Below are 27,206 nucleotides of genomic sequence, written 5' to 3' on the forward strand. Positions count from 1 at the left end.
ATGGGGAAAGATACTTTCAAATGGGGGTGTGTGTTTGTTAGTGCTCTTTGTTTTGTTCCCTCTTGGGACAAAGAGAGAGGGACCAAGCAGGTAACCCAGCTCCTACTGAAATGATACTTACAATTTCTGTAATTTGAGATGTAATAGCAAGGAAATGCGTTAGATTATCTTTTGTTTTATCTTGTGAATTTTCCCTATGCTAAGAGGGAGGTTTATTCCTGTTTTTGTAACTTTGAAGTTGAGCCTAGTGGGGAATCCTCTGTGTTTTAAATCTTTTTATTACCCTGTAAAATTACCTTCCATTCTGATTTTACAGAGGTGCTTCTTTTACTTTTTTCTTCATAATAAAGTTCTTCTTTTAAGAACCTGATTGATTTTAGTGTTCTAAACATAAAGGGTCTGGTCTATACTTTTATTAAAAGCACTTGGTTAGTATGTTATTCTCAAGCCTCCCCAGGAAAGGGAGTAAGGGGCTTGGGGGAATATTTTGGGGAAATAGGGACTCCAAGTGGTCCTTTTCCTGAATCTTTGTCTAAATCACTTGGTGGTGGCAGCAATACCATCCAAGGACAAGGAAAGGAATTTGTGCCTTGGGGAAGTTTTTAACCTAAGCAGATAGAAATAAGCTTAGGGGGGGTCTTTCATGAGGGTCCCCACCGCTATACCCCAGAGTTCAGAGTGGGGAGGGAACCCTGACAACCCTGCTCACAAGTCAGTTGCCTCATCTTGCACAAATGCCAGTACTGAAACAGAGAATTACACTTCCACAGGTCTGCTCAACTGTACAAAGCTGATTCTGTCTGCCCTGTATCTAGTTTAATATTGGTTTAATGCTGGTTCCCAATTCTCTTCTCCCAAACATCAGCTCATTTGACCCCATTAAATGTAAATCTATAAGCCTTACATTCTACATACTATATTATAGAAAGGCTGTCAGTGATTAGAAAACAATGTATGGAAACAATAACTTAAACTCACTGTTGATTAGTGTGTCCTGCAGTTTTCAGCTTAACCAGCATTGCCAAGTAATGAACATCTCTATCAACTGCAGGGCAGCCAGTAAGCTCTTCTAACTTGGTCAGAGCACCAGCTAAACTACACCATTTAATCCATTTTAACAGGTTTTTTTGTTGTTTTTTTAAACACTTACCATCCTTAGAGAGGAATGAATTAAGTCTGAACCATAGTTAAAATTAAGTTGCATTTCTAGCACTCACCTTTAACTTCATGCTAAGTGAGTGGTTAATACATGAGGCTTAAAAATGCATCTGATACTACTTCAGGTGGTAAAAGCTTACAGTTGACTGCTTTTGATGGCACTTGGCAACAGCCGAGAGATTTTTTTTGCTACAAAGCGCTATTGTTCTGGAATTTAATTGCTGTACCCATTCTTTCTGGTCTAAAAAGTACCAGACAGTTTGTTCTCAATTACATTAAAAGAAAAAAAAATCTGTTTAGAGTCAGACTGACTTAAAAAGATTGGTTTCAGAGTAACAGCCGTGTTAGTCTCTATTTGCAAAAAGAAAAGGAGTACTTGTGGCACCTTAGAGACTAACCAATTTATTTGAGCATAAGCTTTCCTGAGCTACAGCTAGTGAGCTAGTCTCTAAGGTGCCACAAGTACTCCTTTTCTTTTTAAAAAGATTGAGATTTTTCACACTCCTATCCCAGTTTCTTTTTTTAAACTGTATTCATGTGATTCCTTAACAGTATGTAAATATGATACTAGAGAGAAAAAGCACATAATATTGATCATGTACCTTCGCCCGGCCCCATACATACCCATAAGATTTAAATTTCCTCTCCCTTTCCAATTCAAGATAATGACAAGGTTTAACAGAGTAAGAGACACTGCTGATGTGAGACGACTGCTTTCAAGGCAATTAAGACTTCCTAAAGGCTAGAGGTGAACAGGCAGTATCTTGAAACATGCCTTCACTTTGCTGGAAAAGATACTTACACATCCCACCAAACCACTCTCAGATGAATCCATTTATCAGCTCTCACAGCACTGAAATTCAGCTAATCTGGCAAAGTGGTCATTTTTTGGCATGCTTCTGTCAAATACCTCACTCTTGCACAGCACTTTACAAAGGAGGATAGTATTATTCCCAGAAAACCAAGGCACAGAGGTGATAGGTGAGTTGCCCAAGGTCACCCCCCAGGGTAGTGGTAGAACCAGGAACAGACCCCAGGACTCCTTAAAGTCCACTGCTCTATCCAGTAGGAAACACTGTCTCCCCTATATTGACTGCAGATCTGGCATGTAAGGTTTCTAAATGCCTGTGGAGCAAGAATTTGTTCTGCTGGACCTTGGTACTCCAGAAGACAGATCCTTCTGCAAGCCCCCCCCCCCCCCCCAGATACAGGAGTGTTTCTTGTCCCTGCTTTCCTACTCAGCCGCTCCCAAGGCCACAGAAGGGAGGCAGCTGCATGGGTTCCTTCTCAGTAGCCAACAACCTCCTCGGTGTTAAGGGGAGACCCGGTCCAACTTGCACCTAGGTTCTTCAGTTTTGGGTCAAGCCAGGCTGTCTTAAGGTCTTGCTTTCCAGAAACAATCCTGTCTTCCCAATACCAATTCCCCTCCCCCAGAGCAAAGTGAAATGAAGGAGACAGCAAAGCTATACACAAGCAGTCTTTCGGATGCCTTTCTTCAAAGCAAAATGGAGTAGCCTCTAGCCTGGCTATAAAGGAACAGTTTCTTTTGAAGTTCCTTCTTGCCCCAAATCTAATTAAACAAGATTTCAAACAGATTGCTAACAAGAGCCTTTTGGAATTGCTCTCCCCAACACCAAAGTAAAATAAGGGCATGGCTACACTTGCAGATGTAGAGCGCTTTGAGTTAAATCAGCCTTTGGAGAGTGCAGTAGGGAAAGCGCTGCAGTCTGTCCACACTGACAGCTGCAAGCGCACTGCTGTGGCCACATTGGCAGCACTTGCAGCAGCATAGGGAGCGGTGCATTGTGGGCAGCTATCCCAGCATGCAAGTGACTGCAACGTGCTTTTCAAATGGGGCATGGGTGTGTGGAGTGTGACGGAGTGTGTTGTGTGTATGTGGAGGGAGAGAGTGGGTTTTTGCAGGGCTGAGAGCATGTCAGCATGCTGTCTTGTAAGTTCAGATGGCAGCAGACCCCCTCCTCCCTCTCTCTCACACACACACACACACACACAGCATTCCACAGTAACTGCTTGCTTTGTCTCAGAACAGATAAGCAGCTGGCTGTCAGAAACACAGCTTTCAAAGGGCATATCCGCATTCCAGCAGCGATTCAAAAACAATGACAAGAGTGGCCACTTGACTTAAGGGGATTACGGGATGTTTCCGGAGGCTGATCAGAGGGCAGTAAAGCAACACCTTGTTCACACTGGTGCCGCAGTGCTCCAGCGGGGGCGCAGCAAAAGTTATTCTACTCGCCGAGGTGGAGTACCAGCAGTGCAGTAGCTGCGGAGTCAGAGCGCTATAAGTGCCTTGCCAGCGTGGACCGATAGTGAGCTAGTGTGCCTGGGACTCCTTTATTGTGCTGTAACTCGCAAGTGTAGCCAAGCCCTAAGGCTTATAAACAAGCTGTCAGAGAAGTACACTCCCTTTGGAGTGCCTTCTCTTCAAATTAAAACCTTTTGAGACAGGCTATAATCAAACAAACAAAAAAACAACAAATTTATAGTCTTAGTAGTGTTTCCCCTGTGAACAAAGATTTTTTCTAAATTTGGCTGCACAGAACTACTTCCTCATTCCCAGAAATTTTGTTCTTGGTTGTTTCTGGGAGGCCCTAGCTACTTTCAGGCTGTCAGTTAACCTGTTTCCTCAGCCTGGAGTCCCATGGCTCTCTCAGCCATGTTCCCTGTGGTCCTAGGCCCCAGTGGGCAACAGGCCCCATCACAGCCCAGCTGCGTGGCACATTTCTGTGAGAATGCATCATTACTCTCTCTACTCCCAGTGTTATGAATGAAGTATACTAGGAAACCAGATTACATTTCTTGGGGGGGGGGGGGGGTGTGTGTGTTAGATTGCATTGTTCCAAAACGGGCGAATGAATACATCTGTTCCATGTAGAATAGGCACATCAAAGTAAATAAATCAGAAGAAAATGCCAGAAGACCTATAAAGAGCAACGGAACACAGCAACAGAGTTCCAGTCTGGAAAAGCTGAGCAGACACTGAAGAACTGTAGGAAACACTCACCAAGCCTGTATCTTTGAACATAAGTCACTGTGTGAACTTATGAACTGGGCATTTAAAATGCATATTTTAATGAAAACAAGTATCTTCATCCTAGATTTTAAATCCAGGTTTAGATTTAAGCACCTTATTGCAGATACCCAGGCTTGAAAACTTCTAATAGTATTAATTCATATTCAACAATTACAACTAAAAAAGTTTTGTCCTACTCACACTTAAGGAGCAGACATCACTCCCAAGCAAATTATGTTTTAAGCATCTTTCAGTTTACCATCTGACACCAATATAAAACAAAACTTGTATTTGGTTCACATCAGTGTGTGCATCATAGCTGGCCTCTTTGTTACCAGCCTCAGCAGAGAACACTGAATAGACATGGAAACCTCAACACCCTTTTTGACCGTAATAGAACGGAGACGCTTGCACTGTTTCTCCTGCTTTACCTGTTGTGATTAGAGTTCTACTCTCCAGCAATGTCACTCTAGCACCCAACCATCAAGTTAAATTTTTTTGCCAGTCCTTTAAAATAAGGCAATACAACTATGACCTCCTTGAGAAAACCTGACTTCCCATTTTAAGTAATTAAGTAGAGACAGTGGAAAATTCAAGATCTCTCTCAAGCTTTATTAGATTGTGACATTTACAAGAATTAGCGATAACGGTGGAGCTGCAGGGTATTGCGTCTTCTCCATGCAGCGCGGCGGGAGCCACCAATGGTGTGATGGAATTTGTGGCCCTTGCCAAGACCACGACTCTTCCTGCCAGCTGATGTCAGCCCACGCATCTCTCTGTGTTTGTGAACTGGTTTGGTGATCCATTGGGTGTCAGGGTTGCGTCTGATGGCCTTGTGGAATGGATCAATCAGGATTACCTCAAAGAACTTGTATGTGGAATCTTCACCCACCCAGTAGGAGTTTAACACTCTTAGAGCCCCACAGTGGCGACCAGCACGCTCCTAGACAACAGGGTAAAAAACAAGAGTTCATACAAGGGTGGAAGGAGAGAAATTCTTTAGGACTGTGTACACAGGGCTCTAACTAGAAATATAAAATTAGGAAAGGGACAATTGAAATTTACGGCACTTAACCCAGGTTCTCGTCCCCAAAAATCCTTGAAGAGGACAGAATACAACAAAAAAGGGACAATTAACAAAAGAATTTGAGACTGGAGAGCAGTTTGGAAGGATTCTCACGTGTGAGCATTAATGAAGAATTAAGGGGAAAAGTGTTTGGTGCACATAACAAAGGAGACTGCTTCACAGCATAGATGCACAATGATGGCAAAGAGTAGGAATGGAAAAAAAAAGATAAAGGATACATTAAGGAGATGATTAGGAGGAATGGAATTAAAGACTGAACAGGAAGAATTGAGAGCAAAGGTGTGGCTGGAGACAAGATTATATGCCACAGTAACAGGCACCAAAAGCCTGAATGTGGCAGACAGGAAGTCAGTTAAGGCAGTGGTGCGCAAACTTTTTCCAGTTGCAAACCCCTCCATTAACAGAATCTGTCCGTGTCTCCCCTCCATTATTGCACAGCCAAGGCTTCCTCACAGCAGCTGGCTGCTTCTACCTTGCAGCCAGGAGGCATTGCTAGGGCAGGGCCAATACCTGCTCTTCTGCTCCTCCCACCTCAGCTTTTCCGTGTGGGGGAAGACGTACGTGATGGTCTCTGGTGGTGGAGCCAGGGTTGGGCACAGAAGCTGCCTGGAGCAGAAATTGCACAGCACACTGACCCACGTCAGGAGGTGGAGGAGGAGCTGGTGTTCCCTCTCTGCCCCCTTCTACTGTGGAGGCTGACCTGGGCCCTGCTGCATGGGGCTGGGCATGAGCCACCTGGCATCACCGCTTGCTTCCAGAACAGTCCTCCATGCCCACCTGGGGGAAGCAGGGGGGGAAATCACACCCCACAGTTTGTGCACCACAAAATTAAGGAATTTAAAGGAGAAGGATTATATGACATGAGTGTCATCAGGTTACTGGACATGTATTAGGCTATGAAAGTCTTCTGAGGGAAGTGATGGAAACCTCATTAACTGGACACCATCTTATACTAGAGAAAACATACACACAAAAATCACTACAGGGAATAATCCCGTATTGACTGGAAGGGAGGACGGGAAGAGAAGTGTTTTCCTTCTCTCAAACTTCTATGGAGGGCTGCTGCCCACTTTGAGACACAACATCCTCTCTCCATTAACGGATGGCCAAGAACACCGCAGCTCAGTTTTCACAGAAACAAGAGAAAGAAAAGACCTATTGGGTCATCTAATCCTGCTCCCTCCCCAGACAGTTTAGGACTGTTCTCTTTTTATTTTTGTTAGTGTTGTTCAGTTTAATATTAAGCATGTGTAACCAGAAAACTTTCAGCACTACCCATGGGAGATTACTCCACAGGCCAATAGATCTCCCTGACATCCCACTCCATTTCCAGTCCTGCAGCAAGAAGTGGACCTAGTACAACTATTATATATGAGACAATATATATATATTCCTCAATATATATGAGGAAACCTGGCTAGTCCTTTAAAGTGATCAGAACTAATTAGATCAAAGGTCTAATTAGCATGAGGCAGACAGATCTGAAGACCTTGCAATTTTTAAAAAAACAAACAGTGACTTGCTCAAAGACAACCTGGATCGCAGTTTAGATTGCCAAAAAGGAAATAAATTATTTTTTCTACAAAAGTGGCACTTTACAGGAAAGAGGGAAGTCAGAACATTCCTGATATACAGAAATACCTTTCAGGGTAAAGATAGACAAAACACACAACAGGAGACAATTCCAAACAGGCTTTGACTTATAAAGAACAAGTTAACTGTTTTCTCATTCTTTTTTTTTTTTCTTGGCATTACAAACCCCCACCTGCTCACCCCTGCCCATGGTCAAGAGAAACACTGGAGAAATGTCCCCCTCATGGAAACTACAGATCTACTGTCAGACACACAGCACCCCCCATTCTCACAATGTTGCCTTTTGTTTTTAGAAAGATTTGATGGTATGAACTTGCTGTACAAAGGCAGTTCACTCCTCTCATCATTATGTAAAATAATGTATAGTTAAGGCTCTGATTTGGAAGATTGGTTGCACAGATGGAATTCATGGCCTCTCAGTGTGAAAGCTGGGATGACCCATGAACATCACATTTCAAGAGCACATTATGAGTGCATAACAAATGGAAGCACCTGAAGCTACCAAGTAGTCTGAAGTTTCTTTAGAACTGTCTAGCGCTCAGAAGGCTCTAATCATGGAAAAAGCCTACCTTTAAAAAAACAATTAAAAAGGTCTAAGGGTATATCAGGCAGTTTGTCTTCAACAAAACATTTATTTTTGGGTTGTTGGACAATTGGATATTTTTCTAACTTGCAGGACGGAATTCCATATTTAACACACAGTTTTAACATTTCCTCATGACTCATCTTTAACATTCTTTTGACAGTAATTAGGTTTAACTGAGTTCTCAACAATCTTTCAACCAAACTCTCTTCCATTACCAATTTCTGGCATCACTATAGCTTCAGTATTTCAGTAGCGAGTCATCAAATCCAGAGCTAAGTTAACCCACAAATAGTCTTTCAAGCTCTCAGGGTATCAGACTTTTTGTCCATGTTAGGGACACTTGTTTAATACAGCCCTCCCCACACCAAGTAAGGCAGATCAGACCGTGACTAGCAAATTGATTCATCAGCAGTTTTCTGTTAAACATTAGAGATGTTTCGTTCGGTGGACTGTAAATGAGAACTTTACAGGGAAGAAATGGAGAGATACAAAACACCTTCTAACTATCAATTCAGTAAGATAGGGGCATTCTCAAGCTGTGGGCCACAGCACATGCCCTGATCATATGGTGTTAGCTCTTATACTGTATAAAGCACAACAATCCGTGCCCTGAGGTGGTTACAGTCTAAATCTGATCATAGACTATAAACAGTATGTAATGAACTATGACAATAGCATGAAATACTGAGTAAAAGAATTGTTTTAGGGTAGAATCCGATAGATGTTCTAATCTATTCCCTGTTCTCTTATTATCCATAAACCTATCCCTTCATGTATTCTAGGATTCTCTTCTCACCAGGTACCATTCATCTTGCTACACCAAGGGAGCAACACAAACTGACTAGGATCATGTTAGTTTCATGAAAATTATTTTACTTCTTGGCAAGCAGAGTATTCAGAAGCAACAACTCAGTTTAAATTCTTCAGCAGGAAAGCGATTAAGATTGGAGAATAAATATGCATACCATACCATGCATATCATAACAGCTTTAAACATCAGGAAGGGTTTGTTTGGACTGTCTAGGTTACAGAGACCAAAAGCAAAGGTGAAAACATGCACCATAACATATTTGAAGTTTCTTGATGTCAAACCCCCTTATTTAATGAAGGCTATCCACTGTTGCTGGCTGTTCTATTGTATGCATAGGACAGCTGCATTGACAAATTCGGTGACTGTTCTGGCATTAATGTGCAGTGCAAATGACTTGTCAGGTTAACTTCTCTGCACACTAGTTTCCCCATCTGTAAAATAAGAAATGGATAAAGAATCCTACACAAGTACTCTGGTACTATCATTAGTCGTGATCTTCTGCGTTACAGAGGAAATCACTCTTTTTGGTCAAGAAGGATATTCAGAACCAGTGCAACTCAGCCCCCCAAAGAAGCTGCTATTGAGTGACACAAAGGAAAGACACTTACCTCTGCTACAGATTGCAGGCTCCGGGCAAATTTCAGCTGGTTAACACCATGATTTACAGGTTTACCATAGGTAGCACCTTTCGGGACTGGGCGTTTACGACCACCACGACGAACACGAATGCGGTAGATAACATAACCTGTAAACACCATTTTTTAAAAACTGAGTTTCTTGGAACTACAGACTTCTGATAACCTTTCAGTCACTAATTATGCTTTTACACTTCCCCACTGGGGCTATACTTCTATGCTACCACAAGTACTGTTTTTTGTACAATAATCTTCACCCACTGCTCACCAAGTGGTACAGCATATTAAGAACTTGTCTGCACTAGAAAGTTTTGTTGTTTTGTGGATACTGGTACAGTTAAAGTGGCAAAACTCCCCAAGTAGATAGCTCCACTGGCATAGAGTATTCTGGTTTGGGAACCGAAATAACCTACCGATATAAAGTATATTTATACAGGCTTTTACCTGCGTGTTGCCCCCTAAATTCCCTTCCATCCCCACAAAAATGCTTCACCCAAGTTTAGTGTTTTTAACCCTGGCTAGCTGGGAGCGTGGATTAGAACCCAGGTTCCACTTGGGTAGTTTGCAGCAAGGATATAGACTATATCACTCAAGTGCTGATAGGCCTCCAGTGTCTTCTCATAATTCTCTCTGTGCCCAGAAGGACAGACAAGGTCTCCCACAATTCACCGAGAAAGAATCAGGGCTCAGTTCATTGCAGAACATAGAACTAAGAGATCTGTCCCCAGAAGTGCTGGTGACACACAACAAAGAATGCAACACCAGTGAAAACACAGTAACTTGACTGTGGCTGGTCTATACCTGAGCTAGATTAAACCGGATGCTGAACACCCAGGCTAACTCAGCAGTGAAGATATACCCTAAGAATAAGGGGACTTCAATCTCCATACGTATTTAGGCTGCGGTTAGCTTCTCTACCCGAAGTGCCAATGTGGGTGCCAATTAAGAGTTAACTTACATTCTACTTGTATGTGCCCACAACTCATATGGTAATTTGGTATGATACCAAACTACTTTCACACAGGAAACAAAGTTAAACTCTCAGTGAAGAGCATGATTAAGTATGCAGCACGCTCCCATCTACACTGATTCATTAATATTCAATCATGGAAGGAGCCATCAAAAACCATTAACATTGTACCACTAAAGCATGCTGACCTCACACCCTTTTAGTTCTAGTTACCTTGTTTAGCCTTATATCCAAGTCTACGGGCTCTGTCTGGCCTGGTTGGTCGAGGAGCTCGATGTAGGGCAGACAACTGGCGATACTGCCAACAGCGGACACGCAGGAGGAAACGCATCACATCTGACTGCTTCTTCCTCCATAGCTCTTGGATGTATTTGTAGGCACCCATGTTTGTTTACCTGCTGAATTAGAGATCTGTGTGAGCTTGCAGAGTCTTTCCAACCGAAAAAATGTAACATCACACAGAGGGAATAAAAAATATGCTGCCTTATGTGAACACATTTCCAAAGCTCCCTATACATATGTCAGGCATGATGACACTGTTAAAGCAGCACACATCCAAGATTCTGGAGATCTGTAACTAACCCCACACATACCGATTACCATCCTGAAGTTTCCTCTCCTTTTTATCTGTTTATGTCTTTATACCTCAAACTCTTCAGGGCAGAGACTTTTTTCCTTTGTGAACCTGCTCAGCATGTTTTGGCTGCTACCACAAACTAATAATATCTGATCTGAATTTTAGTTATTGCTCTGTAAATTTAAAACTTCAGGGAAGTCACGCTGGGTCTCAGTTTCTTCACCTAACGAAAAGCTTACTTTATCGGTTTCTCAAATACTTTGAGCTCTTCAGGAGATCATTAAAATTCTGCAAAATATTCAAGAAGCCACTTATCCCATACAGCATAGTTTTGCAGGTCTCACGGGAAGTCACAATGCAAATTTAATTCAGCCATGTCAAATTCAACCCTCAAAAATATCTCACCCTGAGACAGCTTAATTTATAAACAAACCCACATTTCTGGTTATCTTCCCTCCTTGTGCTAAGAGTTCTGGCTTCCCATCTACCTATATTGGGTGGTATTTGCTACACCAGTCCCTCTCTCTGCTTTCAATGCGGCGGTTTAAGAAGCCTTTGCTGATCTACAGGGTGCAGATGCCTGCCTGTATACAGCAGCACAAACTAGTAAAAGTAAAGCCAAGCTGAATAACTGGACTCAGTATCTACCCCCCACCCAGGCTCCTCCTCAGTGAGGCTCCCCCACGATACAGCCCTAAGGCTTGGCTGCCCCTGGACCCTAGAGCGACACGCCCCTCCCCGCACACACATGTCAGTCAGAAGCTGTCACCCCCACTTCGTTACACTCGAAGGGCTGCCCAACAGCAGCCAGCTCAGAGAGGCCTAGACACCCGCTGCAGCCCCCTCCCCAACCCTGTCATGGCTGTTCAGAGGCCCAGCCACCCGCACCTGGCCGCCCAGTAGGGCTCCCCACTCAGCTCGCCGCGGCCTGCGCCCCAGGCACCCCCCACGCAGCGGGGAGGCCCGTCCCAGCTCGGGCCCAGCACCCCTCAGGGGCCCGTCCCGACCCATCTCCTGCCGCCCGGTCCCTGCCCCGGAGCCCGGGCCCTCGGGGCCTGGCCCGCGCACGGAGCGGAGAAGGAGGGACGGATGGGCGGCTCCCAACCTCCGATGGGGTCGGATGCAGCCAGCAGCCCAGCACGGCGCAGACACTCACCTGATGGCGCCCGAAGCCGGAAAGGAAGAGGCCTACCTCCCACCGTCCTTTGCGGCCCCCTATCGCTTCCGGCCCTAGCGCTGGGACCTGCTGGGAAACGTAGTTCTGAGGGGGCCAACGGCTCTGATTGGCCTAACCTCCTCCGCCCCGCCCCCCTCGCCACATGCCAATAAAAGGAAGGGGCGGGGCTGTGATTACAAATCGGGCTGTGGGTGGGCAGGACTTGAGGAGGCGCCCCACTCCCAAGGTGGGAGGAGCATCTTTCTGCGCGGGGGGGCTCCGAGCTCCCGCCGTGTTCTTGGGGCGGGCGCTGTGGGCGGAGCCCGGCCCCAGCTCTCGGAGAGGCTGGGCGGGGTGTGCGGTGCACGCGGCAGCTGCTCTGCCAGCTCAGGGTCCCCGCCCCCTCCTGCCAGGGGCGCCCCCTGGCGCTAGGCTAGTAGCCGCAGGGAAGGGCGGACCTGGGGCCTGCTCGCTGGGCTAATAGCCCCTGAGAGAGCTTCCCTCTCAGCAGCCTCCCCCCAGCCTCCCGGCCAGCTGGCACCTGCGTGCCCGCGGCGCCTCCTCTGCCCCGTCTCCGGGCCAGGGGTCCCTGCACATCCAGCCAGGACAAAGTTGCAAGTCAGGGCCCCCACCCCCAGCCGAGAGTGCCCTGTACGCAGCTGTTATCGGCCCGTCGGTGCCTGAGCTTTTGGGGGGCACTGCTGCCAGCATTTCCCTGTGAACGTGAGGGCAAGATGCATGCTTGGTTTGAAACGCAGGCCCAGGCGCTCACGTGTTCCCAGGAACTGGCGTGATCAGATCAATATATATATATATATGAAACCCACAATGTGGTGGTGGGAGTTGGCAGCACTGCACAGGCCGTGTGCTGGGTGCTGTACAAACACAAAAGCAGGCACAGTCCCTGCCCTGAAGAGGCTGCACGGCCTTGATCCTGCAACTATGTAAGCAGGTGTGTAACTACTTGGGTGAACGGCCCCCTGGAAGTGGAGGGAATTGCTTGCCTGAGTAAACTTAAATGTGTGTAAACGTTGGAAGGCTTGAGGCCTAAAATGTGGAGGGGGAGCAAATTGCATTGTTCTAGAAATACCAGCTGCTGGTGACCTCTTCAGATAGAGCTCTGCTTCAAAATCAACTCCATGGCTTGTTGAACTGCATAATTAAAATATACTGAAGCACTAAATGTTTCAGTGACTTTGCTGTTAATGTAATGTCTTAAATATAACAGATCCCTGTGCTTGAACAGGATTTATTTGCTGACTTTGCTATCCTGAAATAAGATGGGAAAGGGCTACAAAGTGGTGATTTGTGGAATGGCATCAGTGGGAAAAACAGCAATTTTGGAGCAACTTCTCTATGGAAAGCATACTGTTGGTGAGATGTTTTCCATTTTTATGATATTCCAACAAGTTTTAGGGGTACTAATCCGGCCTTTATTTTTCTTGCCTTTACTGAGGTGAAGGGGGAGAATGAACATGGTGTTGTTTTTTAGCAGCGATCAGTTTTCTGGAACTCTTCTGAATATTGTTTTAAGTCTTCTATATCACCTCTTCATGGACACTTGCAAAGTAACCATAAAATTGGCTGTGTGGGTGTGTGTGCGTGTGGTGGTGGTAGTGGTGGGGTTGTTTGCTTGCTCTTCTTGCTGCTTAACATAAAAGTTTAAAAGAGGAAAAAAAGATGAAGAGTGGAGGGTGTAATATGTGTTCTTTCTGCCTGTTTTTTGACACTAGAAATTCTGGTCTTCCACCTGGGAGACTATATTGATGACTGTAGAATGAGTAGACTTATTACATCTGAGATGTAGTAGATACAGATACCTAGAATAGGAAACCTGCTAAATTGAGAGGGGAGGTGATTTCACTTTTGTAGACTGTTTAAAACGTAGTTTTAGTTGTGGTTGACACCTGTTTAGCAGAACATCTGGTAGATAGGCTGTGAATTCCATAGCACCTGGCACTCTTCAGCCTGACTTGTCTTGAGAGAGCAGACTAGAGCAGTGACTGGTTAACTTCTCCAAAAGACGTCTGGAAAGGCTTTTGAAATATTCCCTCTGTTCAGTAATGTCTCAGATGGAGGTCATACCTGTACTTTGAGGTGCCTATGGCCCCTCTGTTTCTGCCAAAGCTTATCAGCTATGAGACAAAAGGATGGTGAGAACTTCAGTTCTGTTGAAAATGCTTCTTTTCTTTATATCTCTGCCTCCTGACTGCAAAAGGCGGCCCACCACTATGTGTACTATGTCCAGCTCCGCACATCTGCTTGGATCCTCCAGCACACAGTCCTTTGCGGGATAGAAGCCTAAAAGCTGTATGGTGAATTGTAGAAATATAGATAATAGCAAATGTGCTTTGCCAAAATCCCCTCATATACATACAATCTGAGGTGGGATTTTCAAAAATGCCCAAGGAACACAATGGGAGCATAGATCCCATTAAAGGACAATGACACTTAGGCTCCTAAGTCACTTGGACACTTCTGATAACCCCACTTTTTTGTAATCTGTTTTGCTTATTTGCAGGTTCTTTGTGCATTGTCTAAGTTTACTATAAAGAAAAGGAGTACTTGTGGCACCTTAGAGACTAACCAATTTATTTGAGCATAAGCTTTCGTGAGCTACAGCTCACTTCATCATTCACTGTCAAATATTTATTGGACAATGGCAGTCAGTATCTGTGATCCTTACTCTTTGTATTTCTAAATTGCAAAACCATTTACACTAAACAAATTTTACAGTGTGCCTAGTCTGCTACAGATGAAATTTGCGAGCATGTTTCTTGCATGGTGTTGATTAGCAATGTAAACAAGGATTCTTGCTCCCGACCCCCTGGACTCTCCGAGACTTAGGCTAGTTAGTAATGCTATAAATGACGTGCCTTTCCACCCCCGTAATCTTTAGCTTTGTTTTATAACAGTTGTAACAAGGCCTAAGAAAAATGTCTGTAGGCAGATTGTACGAACCAACAACTGTAAATACTCTTGGCAGCATGATTTCAACCATAGCATTGTCAGGTGGTTCTGTCCTCCTCTTTCTCTAGCTGATGCATGCAAGTCTAAGATTACTAATAATCTTCAAAGGTGGGTTATTCTAACTGGGGGAAATTCCCACTACATGAATGGCCAGCAGGAGGCCTATGTGCCACCAGAAACTGGGAATGAGCGACTGGGGGTGGATCACTTGATGGTTACCTCTTCTGTACATTCTCTCTGGGGCACCTGCCACTGGCCACTGTTGAAAGACAGGATACTGGGCTAGATGGACCTTTGGTGTGACCCAGTATGACCGCTCTTAAGTTTTGAGTGGCACATGGGCCTGGTGCTACCCTTTTGCAGAGGCCTGAATTTCACCCATTGAGACTACTGGTGTGTAAATTCCTATGCCTCAGAGAAGTCCTTAAGGTCCTCCATTGTTACTTATTCTCACTCCCAATCTCAGCTCTTTCCAGCATGAAGGACTTCATTTCCACCCCTTTCTCATCAGGTAAGATGGTACAGACATATCTGTTGCTGCTTCCATTATGTTGATTGGGAGGAACGGTCACATGTACACTGACTAGAGGCAGAGAGCAGGAAGAAATGATTGTTCTCTGAAGGGATTCAATTAGCCACCTAGTTTTTAAAAATGCCCCAGCACACCCTTCTGCTACCACTTTCCTGAATCAGATCTACAACCTTATTTCGCACTCATTCTCTTTTTATTAATCAGTCCAATTTTTCCTTGTGCTGTTAGTCTTATGTCCTCATGTCAGTGTGGCTATAGTTGGAGGCAAGATCAAATAGTCTGGTCAGAGTTTGCCATGTATCTAATGGGAGCTGGATTTATGAAGACTAGAAAAGGAGGGAGGGAGTAGCGAGGAGAGCTTGTGCCACTTTTTTTCTGGAAACAAAGGTTGCATGCAGCAGCGGAAATAATCAGCACAGGTGTGGGTGGAATACTTCAGCATCTTTGTTGGCATGAAGAGTTTCAAATAGTGTTATTCAACATAGTAAAATCCTTATTTCTAAAAGTGTGTCAATATTGTCTAAAAATCAGAAAGCTATCTTGTCTCAGATGGAGGTCATACCTGTACTATCCACCCTACAAGAACCAACAAGTGTATGTTTGTGGGTGTGCAATGGAGGCAGGAGATGACAAACTTTGGTAACAGAAGGTTTGTTGGAAAACTTGAAACTACTACTAAAACCACTGAGCTAGACTTGAAATTCTGAGATCTCCATCATGTCCTTAAGTTATGTAGATTCCCTGCACTCAAACATCCTTCAGCCTTGCCGCTTATAGCATCATATGGCCTGAGTCTACCTGTTGGGTAGTTAGTACTTTACACAAGTAGTCCCTAGACTACACGTATTAGTCCCCTTACTCTACTTGTGGAGTAAGGTACTATTCAATATGAGGAAGGGTGACAACATATAGGGACTAGCTATAGGGACTAGATAGGTTGCTAAAGAAAACTTAATTAAGCCTTACAGTAGTAATTTCTTTAGTACTCCTTTTTCCTCCGTTATGCTGCCTGAGGGGCAAATTCTGACTCCTCCGCAGCTGGCTTTATACATAGAACAACTGGTACAGTTCTGGTGGGCAGGATTTGGGGAACCTGTGGGAAGGGCCAACTAAGTTATATCAGCCTGAACTTATGCCCATAAAAATGCATTAATATATATTAATGTACTGAATGTGTATGTGACATGGTCTCATTACTGTAAATAGCTAGCCCGTTGGTCTTGCTGAGAACATAATGGGATCTGAGTTCAAATCCTGGTCAAACCCATCCAAAAAAAAGTTTTTTTTAAATGGATTGAAATGCACTGTTGAAAGCCATGAGTATTAGTGGTTTTACTGAAGTATGAATAAATACTTACAGCATTACTTTACAGAATTTATTATAAGTTCTAACTTTTAGGGCTTTTTAAAAACAGGTTTAGAAGAAGGTGCAACATTGGAAGATGTGTATTTGGCTTCAGTCGAAACAGATCGTGGGGTTAAAGAACAGTTACGTCTCTATGACACTGCGGGTCTGCAAGAGGGAGTAGAGTTTCCAAAGCATTACTTCTCTGTTGCTGATGGTTTTGTTCTTGTGTATGCTGTGAACAGCCTTGAATCCTTCCAGAGAGTAGAAGTGATCAAAAAAGAGATTGACACAATCAGAGACAAAAAAGAGGTAAAAGCTTGATGCCTTAATTTCTTGGTCATGTCTGAAATAGCACAGTAATGGAAAGTTAAATTACACAGCAGTACAAAGGAAAGCAAATATTCCCTGCAGTCTTGGGCAATCTATACAAGAGAATTTCATTAATCCACACACTATATAATTGGCACAAAAGATAAATATCTTGCCCCTCTTCTCAGCAGAGATGTAATGTAGTATTTCATATGGACGGTAGTATAGTTTGTAAACTGATCAGGTGTTATACATGAAAACTAAAGTGCAGTGGATAAAACAATGTGGTCAGTTATCCTCATTTGCTTTTAGTGTCATACTTGCTCATTTATAAAATACAGTAGTTGACAATGGGTCTCCCAGACATTAGTCAATTAGCAAGGAGGATCTACTGTATTTCAGTCTGGCTGTTGAATCACTTGTGAAGAATGACTGCTGTATTTTCCCTTAGAAAGCTGCTAGTGTTAGCAGTTGATACAGTGTTGCAGCTCTTCTAGATGAACACCGCCTGCACAGTACACTTGTGTTTACCATCTTCTTAGAGTATCCATATATCCTTTCATAGTTCTCCCTGCTAAATGCCTTTAGCCGATAGGCCAGCAAAATAAAGCTCATTCAGGCAATAAAAAGGGAGGGGGTAACAGGCAGAATGTCATACCACTTCTTGCAAAATACAAGACGTACTTAATTAGTACTCAAAATGTATTCGGGGAGAGGGGAAAGGAATGGTTTGACAACGGTGCAACTTGCAGTCACAGAAGAGACAGATTAGCCATTGACCATAGTTAGGTATCTTGTTTCCTGAGTGGGTTGCTGAAGTTATGTTCTTGAGGGTTATTGTGCTTTTCTAAGTTAACTCCCCCCTTTCTGGGCAGATACAGAGCTGCTTATGTGTGGGTCTGGGAAGGCCTTCGTGGTAAATAAAAGATGCTGTGATCTTGACTAAAGCATGTGGTGGAAATGGTGGCCCTATGCAATACGAGTTAAAACATCAACAATATTGACAGAACTTAAAGCAGTAATCCTGACTTACTCAGAAGGTAACGCTCTGAGAGCTCTACAGGGAGTCGTAGAAGATATTAAAGCAAGAGAACCTGTGGTAAAGTACTTACAGACAGAAGAACCCCAGGAAAGAAACTGGAGGCATACGACATCCCAGAGTCTGCTCAACAGGAAAGAATAGTTAGGCCTGGCTACAGTAAAAACTAGTGCTGGCAGGAAGAGGGGAGGGAGAGAGAGAGAAGAAACAACCCAAAGCAAGAGGAGAGGGTTAGAATTAAAGGGACACGGTAATACGTTTGAGTTCAGGGCTGTACAGAGCAGGGCTTCTCCAAGGAGTATATAATGTTGAGACAAAGTCCTCTGAAAAAATTTTATTAGTCTTAGCTTTTGTACCTAGTTTATACATCTCTCCTCCAGGACAATATGCCACTTGAGTGTGATATTTAGAGGGGGTGCCTGTATGTTGTTCTGAGTAGTGTGACAACTTGTAGTAACATCAACAGGTTATCTTATGGAGGAAGAGACTTACTCTTCTTACGCTACAGTCTGGGGCTTGGAAAGCAGCAGTCTGGGCCAGGTCTTGGCTGCCTTACTGCCTTGTATTGTCATCATCTGTGTGAAGCAGGTGTCAAACTGACATTCAAGAGCATTCTACGCTCTTGTCATTGGTGTGTGCAAAGCAAATGGAGAATCTGGCTGTAGAGCTTTGCTCATCGCCAGAATGGATTTTCATCGGGTGATGTGACACACTCCACTTTCCTGCCTCCCTCCGGTTGTGGGTAGCAATCGCCACCCACCTTGCTCCCAGCGCACTGAGTGACACAGGTTTAAACCCCACATTCTACTACTTCAAAATTCAGAACGTGTTTAGGGTGAGCCAAAATTAACGTAGAGATTTAGATTGTGAACGGCCTAGCTCCTGCATGCTATTTAACAACTTTGATACAGTGATTGATCTGCATATACCACCAGGACCTTTTTGCTCTTCTTTCTAGGTGACAGTTGTTGTCTTAGGAAACAAAACTGACCTCACGGAGCAAAGACAAGTGGAAACAGAAGTAGCCCAGCAATGGGCAAAGGCTGAGAAGGTGAGACTGTGGGAGGTGACAGTGACAGATCGGAAAACACTCATTGAACCTTTCACTTCACTAGCCAGTAAACTTTCCCAATCCCAGAACAAGTCAGCATTTCCTTTGCCTGGGAGGAAGAGCAAAGGCAATAACTGTGATAACTAAAAACCCCTATTCCAGGGGAGGCTATTCATCTGCTGCTGCAAGGGCCTGGTGTCTCTCTTTCTCTGCCATTTGTTTGGCATGTTTTTTCTGAGGCAGTACTGAATTCAGAATTAAAATCAGCAAAGTCATGAATGTAGCTGTCCTTCAATCAAGTATTTTCTTGGAAAACCACAGCTGGTCACAGTCTTAAGCACAACACAAGGAAACACTTTGTAAAAAGGTTATAATGGTCACTGGGGTGTTATAGTAGATCACTGCAGTGATGGCTGTCTATATCCCCACGCATGGCCATTTCAGGCTGCTACGGGGTCAAGTTCACAAGTGTACAATTAATAAACTACTCCATATGCAGCTGTCCAGCCTCTGTTCTTCCCCTTTTGCAATTGCAAAATCTCCTGGCTGCAGCAAAGGAGAAAGGGCTTACCTATCTTCCCATGGCTAGAGAAAAGGTGTGTGTGATGTAGTTTCAGCCCCTTGGTGCCTCACTTACTACCCATGGGTGGTGTGTATAGTTGAAGTTCCAGCACAGCTGAGCGAGAATACTCTAGGAGGAGACGAACAAGAACATTGCCTACCTGGCAGGGGTATGCATCAGTGTTCCTGCTGCATGTGGAAATGGTGACATTCCATGAGTGATTCTCAGATAGGTCAGGCCTCACTTGCAACTAGCGATCAAAGGCTGGAACATAATGTGGCTTCCTTGTAGTTCCCCCTAGACTCATCCAATATGGAAAGTGACCTTTACTGTTACGTGGTATACAAAACAAAAGCTTGAGGAGCAATTAAAAAAAAATCTCTACCCTTGGGGAGAGTAGACTAACTATGTAAATTTTGTTTCACTTTTATATTGCTGATGTTAACTGAAGCAAAACCTGGTACCTGCTCTTGGTTAGATATCTGACAGTTTCATTGACAAGAGATGGTACAAATTCCCTGTTGCTAGTACTGTAGTTCTTAAGTCAACTGGAACCCTGCCACAGCTTAGGAAATATGGGAGAGAAAGGGCTGCAGTTACTACCCTTGCCTAGCAGAGCAATCATCAAACACTGCTGCTGTCTATCTGCACAGGGAAGTTACACCTCGTATTCTGTAGAAAGACTAAGGCTGTGTACATGCTACAGCTTAGGTTGGTATCCCCCCTGCCTTCCCCCCCCCCCCAGCAAAGTAAGTTACACCAACCTAAGCGCATGTGTAGACAGCATTGTGTCAGCAGAAGAGCTTCTCCCACCAACATAATTACTCCAGCCCTGTGGGTGGCAGTAGCTGTTGATGGGAGAGCTCTCTCCTGTCAGCTTAGAGCATCTGCACTACCAGTGGGGCAGCTGCAGTGGCTGTAAGTTCTGTAGTGTAGCCATAGCCTAAGTAAAGAACAGTGTGAAGCACTGTATCTCTTTGTGGAAGAGGCTTAATGAGTGTAGCGAGAGGCCTGCTAGTGGTGGGTATATCTAAAAGACAGCCAGCCAGCTCCGCATGGCAGATCAGCAGAAATGCTTTTGCAGATCCCTCGGCTGTAAAAAGTGGCACAGCTTCCAACAGCAGATGCATATGATACTGAACTTGACCTCACAGGACGGATCAACACATTTCAGGATTCTGCTCTCCTAACAATCTGAACAGGACTGAGGAGGGAGATAGAACGAAAGCAGCAGGAGAGCAAATCATTTCCAGAGAGAGAGAGAGAGAGAAGTTGCTTGGAAAGCCATATGAAAGAAACCGTGAACAGACAAGTGAAGTTCCAAACTGGAGGAGTAACTCAGTAACATTTTTGGTATTTTAAACAGTGTTGCACTGTCCTGAGTCAGCAAGACCTCAATAGTTATTTGTGGTGACACTTAAGCTGCTGAGTACTGTCATTTGAAAGTCTCAATTTTGATGGCTGCACTAACCCTTTAAATATGTACCTGCAATATCCTTCTGCTACACAATGGTATGAATAACTCAGTGCAAAGTATGAACAGCGAGTAAGGGTGGTGCAATAATACAGTTTACCAAAACGAAGCAAGTTTTTATGATGGAGTAACTTGGATTACCTGTATACTTGAACCTGTTTTTTGTCTTGCCCCGTGAGGTAGTTCTGGATCATTGTTCTTCCTGTGCCCAAGGCGTATGACAAGAGAGTCAGCAATTACATCTTCAGTTATTCCTTATGAATGAGCAAGCTCCTGCTACACTCTGCTAGAACTTTGCACGTGTTTCTGTTGAAGGATTGCAGCTGACTAAGCGCTTTGGTACTAGCAGAGCAGTAGTGGAACGCCACCCACTTTAACTTCCTGCTGACTGTACATGAATCCTCCATGTTTCTCCACACATGGAGTGTTTGCAGGAGACCACTGACTGGCTTTGGAAGTGGGATGAAGATAGGACTAGTTTGTTCTACCAGCAGTGGTTCTCCAGCTTTTACATGCCATCATTGACCTGCCCCATGTTACCAAATTTAAGGCACTCCCATCTCCCCATAACAGAGGAAGTAGGGTGTGCCACCCCTGCTGTCATAGCAGCAGGTGGAGAACCCATGCTGAGAATGGCAGATGAGTCAATCTCAGATCAGCCACATGGGCTTGCCAGGTGTCTAACCAAATACTACCTATGAAGTCACCACATAAGTGGGTGTTGTGTATTAGAGAGCAGAGAAAGCAGGCAAGATAAATAATGCTAGCATGTCAGAAGACCTTTAAGGTTGGAGAGTACAGTGTTACCATGTGGATCTGTACCCTATCCACTTCTGCACTGCATAGCCTGAATCCTATAGAGCAGGGGTGGCCAACCTGAGCAGGAGCCTGAATGTACCAATATTCGTTGCCAAAGAGCCACAGTAATATGTCCGCAGCCCCCTGTTAGCTCCCCCACCCCACTGGCAGCTCTGCCAGTCAGCCCCTCCCTCCCCACATCTCCCAATCAGCTGTTTTGTGGCATGCAGGAGGCTCTGGTGGGGAGGAGCGAGGGCATGGCAGGCTCAGGGGAGGGGCAGGAAGGGGTGGAGTTGGGGCAGAGCCAAGGGTTGAGCAGTGAATGCCCCTTGGTGCCTGTAGCTCCAGCCCCAGAGTCGGTGCCTGTACAAGGAGCCACATATTAACTTCTGAAGAGCCGCATGTGGCTCCAGAGTCACAGGTTAGACACCCCTGCTACAGAGAAAGTTCTATATTGTTTGCTCCCCTTGCTGTGATCCAAATGACCTGATCCCTTTGTCTGAAGCAGAGGAAATCAGGTGGTAGTATGGCATCAATTTGCCACTGTAGCACTGGGAGGAGTCCTCTCATTGGCAATCCACCTTCCAGGCAGTAGCTAAGTCAATGGAAGAATTCTTCTGTTGATCTAACCCTCCCTGTAGGCAGCACTAGGTTATCTTAACTACATCTCTCAGGGGTGTGGATTTTTCACACCCCTGAGCCACACAGCTATGCAATGTAACTTTTCAGTGTAGGCCAGGCCAAACTAACAACTCAGCACTGCTCTGCTTGGGCATTAAGAACCTAGGTGGTTTCTAACTGGTCTACACTGAAAACTTCTGTCAACCTAGCTACCATCTTTCAGGGAGATGGATCTACTACATGACAGGAGAACCCCAGAGGTTGCTTTAGTGACTGGCTACACTGAAGCACTACAGCCGTACCGCTGTGGCATTTTAAGTGAGAAGGCATTAGGGATTAGACAGGGTGACTAAGTAGTAGTTGGTCACCACATAAGCAAAAGAAAACCCAACACATTACTTTTCATTTGGTCAGACTAGATACTGGCATTTTTTTTAAAAAAAAAAGCCCTTTTCTTTACAGGTCTGTCCTACTGCTTTTTAGCCACTCAGGCTTAGTGTCCTTTCTAAATACTACAGTCCCTTGCAGTAAAGTAGCTGATCTAGTTGTAGCCCTCAAACTGTTCAGAGCCGCTGGTGTTGTGTCCGAGTGAAACTTGCATATATGTACAGCTTTCTGCAGGATTAGTAGGTTTCTATGGGCAGTGAACTATTGCTGTTGAGAGTGTGGTTCAGTGACTACAGCAGGGAGGGGATGGACTGAGGCAAGGCTAGTGTGTTCTGTTCTTTGTTTTACCATTGATTCAATACCTGTTGAAGACTGATCACGTAGCTCCCTTACAGCTAGATTGTTGTCCCTATCCCTTACTTGGCTGTACAAGTGGCATTATCAGGAATGAGTTTTGCAGCCCATCTCTTTTATGATGCCATTCCTTCTCCTCCTCCAACTGGAAGTACAGCTCCCTCTCTCATATTACAGCTGTGACAGACATTCCCCTCAGGGGCTCACCTGCAGCCCATCCTTAGTCTCACTGTTCCAGCTGCATTCTCTGCAGTTTTAGGTAATAGGCAGCACTTCAAAACCAGTTTTGGGAGCAGTTAACCTTAAAGTTAAGAAGCTTGGAATGTTCAGCAATGTGCTGGGGCAGGGATGCTATGTAGACCCCTTCAGGTTCTACTGTATGGAGCTGGACTATTCCTACGGTAGGCAGTGTTGTGGCGGACCTGAAGAGCTCTGTGTAAGCTCAAAAGCTTGTCTGTTTCACCAACAGAAGTTGGTCCCATAAAAGATATCGCCTCACCCACCCTGTTTCTCTATTCATGTGCTATCAGCCGGTACATACTAATGTAGAAAAAGCCTTTCAAAAATGGAAGCAGTAGGAGCTGCTTACTACAAAGCACCCATCTAGGCAAGTTTACTGCCATTGATAAATCAGTGCAGGGAACTCTTCCCTGAATGCTTTCAGACACCAGCTAGCTTACAAGGAAAAATAGTGGGTACTGAATATAGGTCTTTCATCAAAACATAGTGGGGAGAAGTTTTTTCAGCAAAACAACAAAGCAGGTCACTAAGCGGGAGTCATTTTTTTACATATTTTTATTAGCACAGTAACAAATGCAGACTTAAGTAGCCCACAACATACAACCAATCCACTGAGTGACTCCTATTCCACGCCTTACATTTAAACAGCTTAAGGTATTTCACTACAGGTTGCCATAAATCCTGATTAAAACCTTTATTCTTTTCACAAAGGTAGATTGGCATATAAAATAATACATTAACTACTTCTCATTTCCTATATGAGGCCATATATCCACTCCTCCATATTACATATCATGAGATGAGTCTTTAAAAAGGAATTGTTAAATACCAGCACACCCTCCCAAGGGGAAAAAAATCCCAACATCTTTTACAAAAACAAAAAGAAAAAACCCAGTGTGTAGAGTCTTCAAAGGACTTTTACATAAATGTCAACATATGTACCTGTACAAAATTAAGCTGTTTTATCTTTTACATATCGCAAGCAACTGAACCAAAAAAATGTTTAAGTTTACATTCTTCTTTTTACTATATGTGAGCTAATATTGCTGAACTAATGACAGTCTTAAAATATGCTATTCCCGATTCTAGTTGTCTACTGTAGCAAGATACCTTAAGTTACAACAACAAAATCTTAGGAAATAAAAGACTGAATAAAATCTGTTATAGAAATACCCTACTCTTTACCAGCACCCTCCCTCCCCCCACTTCAAAATCAATAAGCAGCTCTTTCCATCACAGACAAATAATGCAAGAGTTTAACAAAAATCCATTTTATGTAGCATATCTCTTGGTCCACTGTCTGGCCATTCTGTCATGCTCTGCTCTGTTAGTCATATACTGAGTGGCAATACTTCCAACCAGGGGATCAGCTGAAAAGGAAAAAAAAGTTCCTGCTCATTTTAGTTAAGAGAACTGGGAAAAACATAAAAGAAAAAGTTGAGAATTGGTCTGATGGGTTACCCAAAAGCACTCATTGGGGTGGTGGCGGGGAAGCGGGGAGAATACATGGTGGAACACTGACCCATTGTATAGTACATAGATTATTAGACTTTCCAAGTAGAGAACAGGTCTTAATTTGTATATGTAAATTTATGGTGCTTTATAAGTGATTGCTCAATGGGGGGGGGATGGGGATTCACTAATTCAAGTTTTAAGGAGGTAAAAAAACAGATACTTATGCTTTGCCATCCTTGTAGGTTATATTGTAAACTTTACCTGATCTGTGTGCTTCAATTTCCTTTACCATTTCTAAAGCTGTATGCATGTCTCAGACACTAAATGCACCTATATCAATATAAATCTGGCTTCCGTGAAAAGATTAGATCAGGTGTTTTTGGTGAAGTACACAGAGCATAACACCTTAGCTACTACACTTCTATAAAAGTTAGAAGAATTTCTATAAGTTTTGCTTATTTTATATTACTGAGATATACTTTGTTAACTAAGCTGGACACAGGAGGGAAGTATTAAATGTACTAAAAACAGTTCTTAACTGACATAGGAATTACATTTTATATATATAAGATAAATTCCTAAAAATATAAATATGGTGGTGGGAAGTTTATTCTCGAATAATTTACTGTAAAGCTGAACTGGAGCTTCCAGGAAAAGTTGAGAAGATAACAGGCTGGAAGTTTCTTTGTGGTGGTAGTTTTTAAATACATCTAGTCTATTACCAAATCACTAGAATTTCAGATGGTGCAGACCCCCCACACAAATATGGTGTTTAAAACACTACTTTGTTTTTAGCTGGAATTTCAATCTACAGATTGATTGTCCAGGATTGTTCTGGTTGCTGCTTTCTTTGCAGTGCAGTGTAAGAACAGATAGATTACAGACATATACAGAATATCTGAACAACTTCTATTATCCCACAAAGAGAACAGAAAGCTTGGGCTATCTTGTGGGGACATAGGGATTCTCTTCTCTAAGAGCTTGATCCTATGCTCATTGAAGTCAATGGCAAAGCTCCTTTTGACTTTAATGATGCAGGATCAGGATGTAAGTTACTAACATGCCAGATGAGCCGTATCAATAGAGATGTTATCTGTTAGGGTATGTGAGACTTACCAGGGTTGCAGTCTGTAAGAAGTGAGCAGATGGAGAGGAGAACTTTAGAAATAGTTAGTGCTGGACTCCAGTTGTCTTTTAAAATGTCAAGGCAGATCACTCCTTGGCTGTTAATATTACAGTGATAGATTCTTGTCCGAAACGTAACCTAGAAAAACCACAATTACAAGATTGTTTGCTAACATGTAAAACTACACAGGTCATAAGTTTGACTTTACAGATTTAAACAGAAAAAGGATAGGAAACCCAACATTTAATTCAGATTAAAAGTAACTCCAGCTCTGCAAGGCTAAACTGTAAAGTTAATCTTTAAATGTATACTAAAGCTGAATCAGATGTAGTGTGCCATTTAATATCTTTCCTATCAGAATAAAAAAAAAAACTGGGTGTGTTTTTTTTTTTTCGGATTCCTGGTGTGCTGCTGCCCTCTGGTGTCAACTAGTTGTATTACAACAGTTTTAAATCCGCTTTTAAAACGACAAGCGGACATTACTATTGTGTTAATCTTTCTTTTGTTTTCCAGATTGTTTTATGCAACGAGAGAAACAGTGGTTACATTTCATTTGTAGAAGAAAAGTATGAAATAGTTCAATTAACTTTAGCTTAAATTTAACAGAATGTAACAGAAGATGAAGTATTTACTGCAAATGAAAATTAGAAGTAATAAGCTATACTTTATATCTGCACAAACTGTACAGATAAAACAGAATTCTTTATGCTTCTTAAGAACCATAAGATCAACCTGGATGGTCAGTTTCTCTCCATACTAAGTTTCCCACAAAAATCACTCCCTGTTAATGGAACATTTCTTTTTGTTGCACAATTCTCTTCATTTTGAATGCAAATCATATTTCAGTTAAAGGTGGAGAAGAAAATTTAGTCTCATGCTTTAACATAAATGGATTGTATAGGAAGGTGCGATGTTGAAAATTGAAGTCTCCTGTCTATCAAAGAGCCCACAGAGCTCCACAGCACATCCAGGCCAATATCTGTAGCAGATTCCCACTGAATCCCCCCCGTGTCAGAAGGAGACAGGCCTCCACTCTTGGGATGGCTGCTGCAGTGAGGGGCTTTTGCAGCTCCCTTAGAATTCTAAGGCTGTGGAACAACTCAGAACAGGTAAAATAATGAGACCAAAGCAGTAGAAAAAACCTTCCTGCATTTCTCTAATCTGGACCTGGAGAAACCAATTCTAGGGTCAGCAGGATGGTTGTCTCCACTCCCTTTCAAAAGGGGTCTCAGTACTGAGGGCACTAATTATTATCATGGTGAGCACTATCATAGTGGTGAGAGATATGGACACCTGTCTGTTCGGCATGGCAAGGCAATGACCAAATTAATTT

The 27,206-nt window shown here is 43.5% G+C and overlaps 3 protein-coding genes across 6 annotated transcripts in view; 1 reads left to right on the forward strand and 2 right to left on the reverse strand.

Moving 5' to 3' along the window:
- Positions 1-4,783: 4,783 nt before the first annotated feature.
- On the reverse strand, positions 4,784-11,702 carry RPL15 (ribosomal protein L15). Of its 2 annotated transcripts, none has more exons than XM_084618814.1 (4): positions 11,608-11,702; positions 10,088-10,269; positions 8,878-9,014; positions 4,784-5,135 (listed from the first exon to the last, which is right to left on the reverse strand). In XM_084618814.1, the coding sequence occupies exons 2-4, from the start codon at positions 10,257-10,259 to the stop codon at positions 4,830-4,832; spliced, it is 615 nt and encodes a 204-aa protein (XP_084474940.1). In that variant the 5' UTR covers positions 10,260-10,269; positions 11,608-11,702; the 3' UTR covers positions 4,784-4,829. The 2 variants fall into 2 exon arrangements, with proteins under 2 accessions (XP_084474940.1, XP_084474939.1); XM_084618813.1 differs by having other exon boundaries at positions 10,088-10,272; positions 11,608-11,676.
- Positions 11,703-12,887: 1,185 nt separating this feature from the next.
- Positions 12,888-19,003, forward strand: NKIRAS1 (NFKB inhibitor interacting Ras like 1; the record flags this gene model as incomplete). Its single annotated transcript, XM_084622036.1, has 3 exons — positions 12,888-12,981; positions 16,525-16,766; positions 18,764-19,003. 3 exons carry the CDS (start codon positions 12,888-12,890, stop codon positions 19,001-19,003), a joined length of 576 nt encoding a protein of 191 aa, XP_084478162.1.
- Positions 19,004-23,829: 4,826 nt separating this feature from the next.
- Positions 23,830-27,206, reverse strand: part of UBE2E1 (ubiquitin conjugating enzyme E2 E1) — a 62,202-nt gene continuing 58,825 nt past the window's right edge. For all 3 annotated transcript variants that reach the window (XM_084619300.1, XM_084619301.1, XM_084619299.1), the window contains exons 5-6: positions 25,864-26,011; positions 23,830-24,662 (exon numbers count right to left, since the gene is read on the reverse strand). In XM_084619300.1, coding sequence (XP_084475426.1) covers positions 24,565-24,662; positions 25,864-26,011 — 246 coding nt within the window. In that variant the 3' untranslated portion in view covers positions 23,830-24,564. The remainder of the gene's footprint in view (positions 24,663-25,863; positions 26,012-27,206) is intronic.

The sequence above is a fragment of the Lepidochelys olivacea genome (assembly GCF_965140295.1).
Source record: "Lepidochelys olivacea isolate rLepOli2 genome assembly, chromosome: 2".
Classification (NCBI taxonomy): domain Eukaryota; kingdom Metazoa; phylum Chordata; order Testudines; family Cheloniidae; genus Lepidochelys; species Lepidochelys olivacea.

Excerpts from the sequence above, each read along its gene's own strand:
- RPL15 (XM_084618814.1), bottom strand. The coding sequence starts at position 10,259 with ATGGGTGCCTACAAATACATCCAAGAGCTATGGAGGAAGAAGCAGTCA. Across the intron at positions 9,015-10,087 it reads TGGATATAAGGCTAAACAAG|GTTATGTTATCTACCGCATT; the intron begins GTAACTAGAACT and ends TGGTGTTTACAG. Across the intron at positions 5,136-8,877 it reads GCCTGCAATCTGTAGCAGAG|GAGCGTGCTGGTCGCCACTG; the intron begins GTAAGTGTCTTT and ends CCTGTTGTCTAG.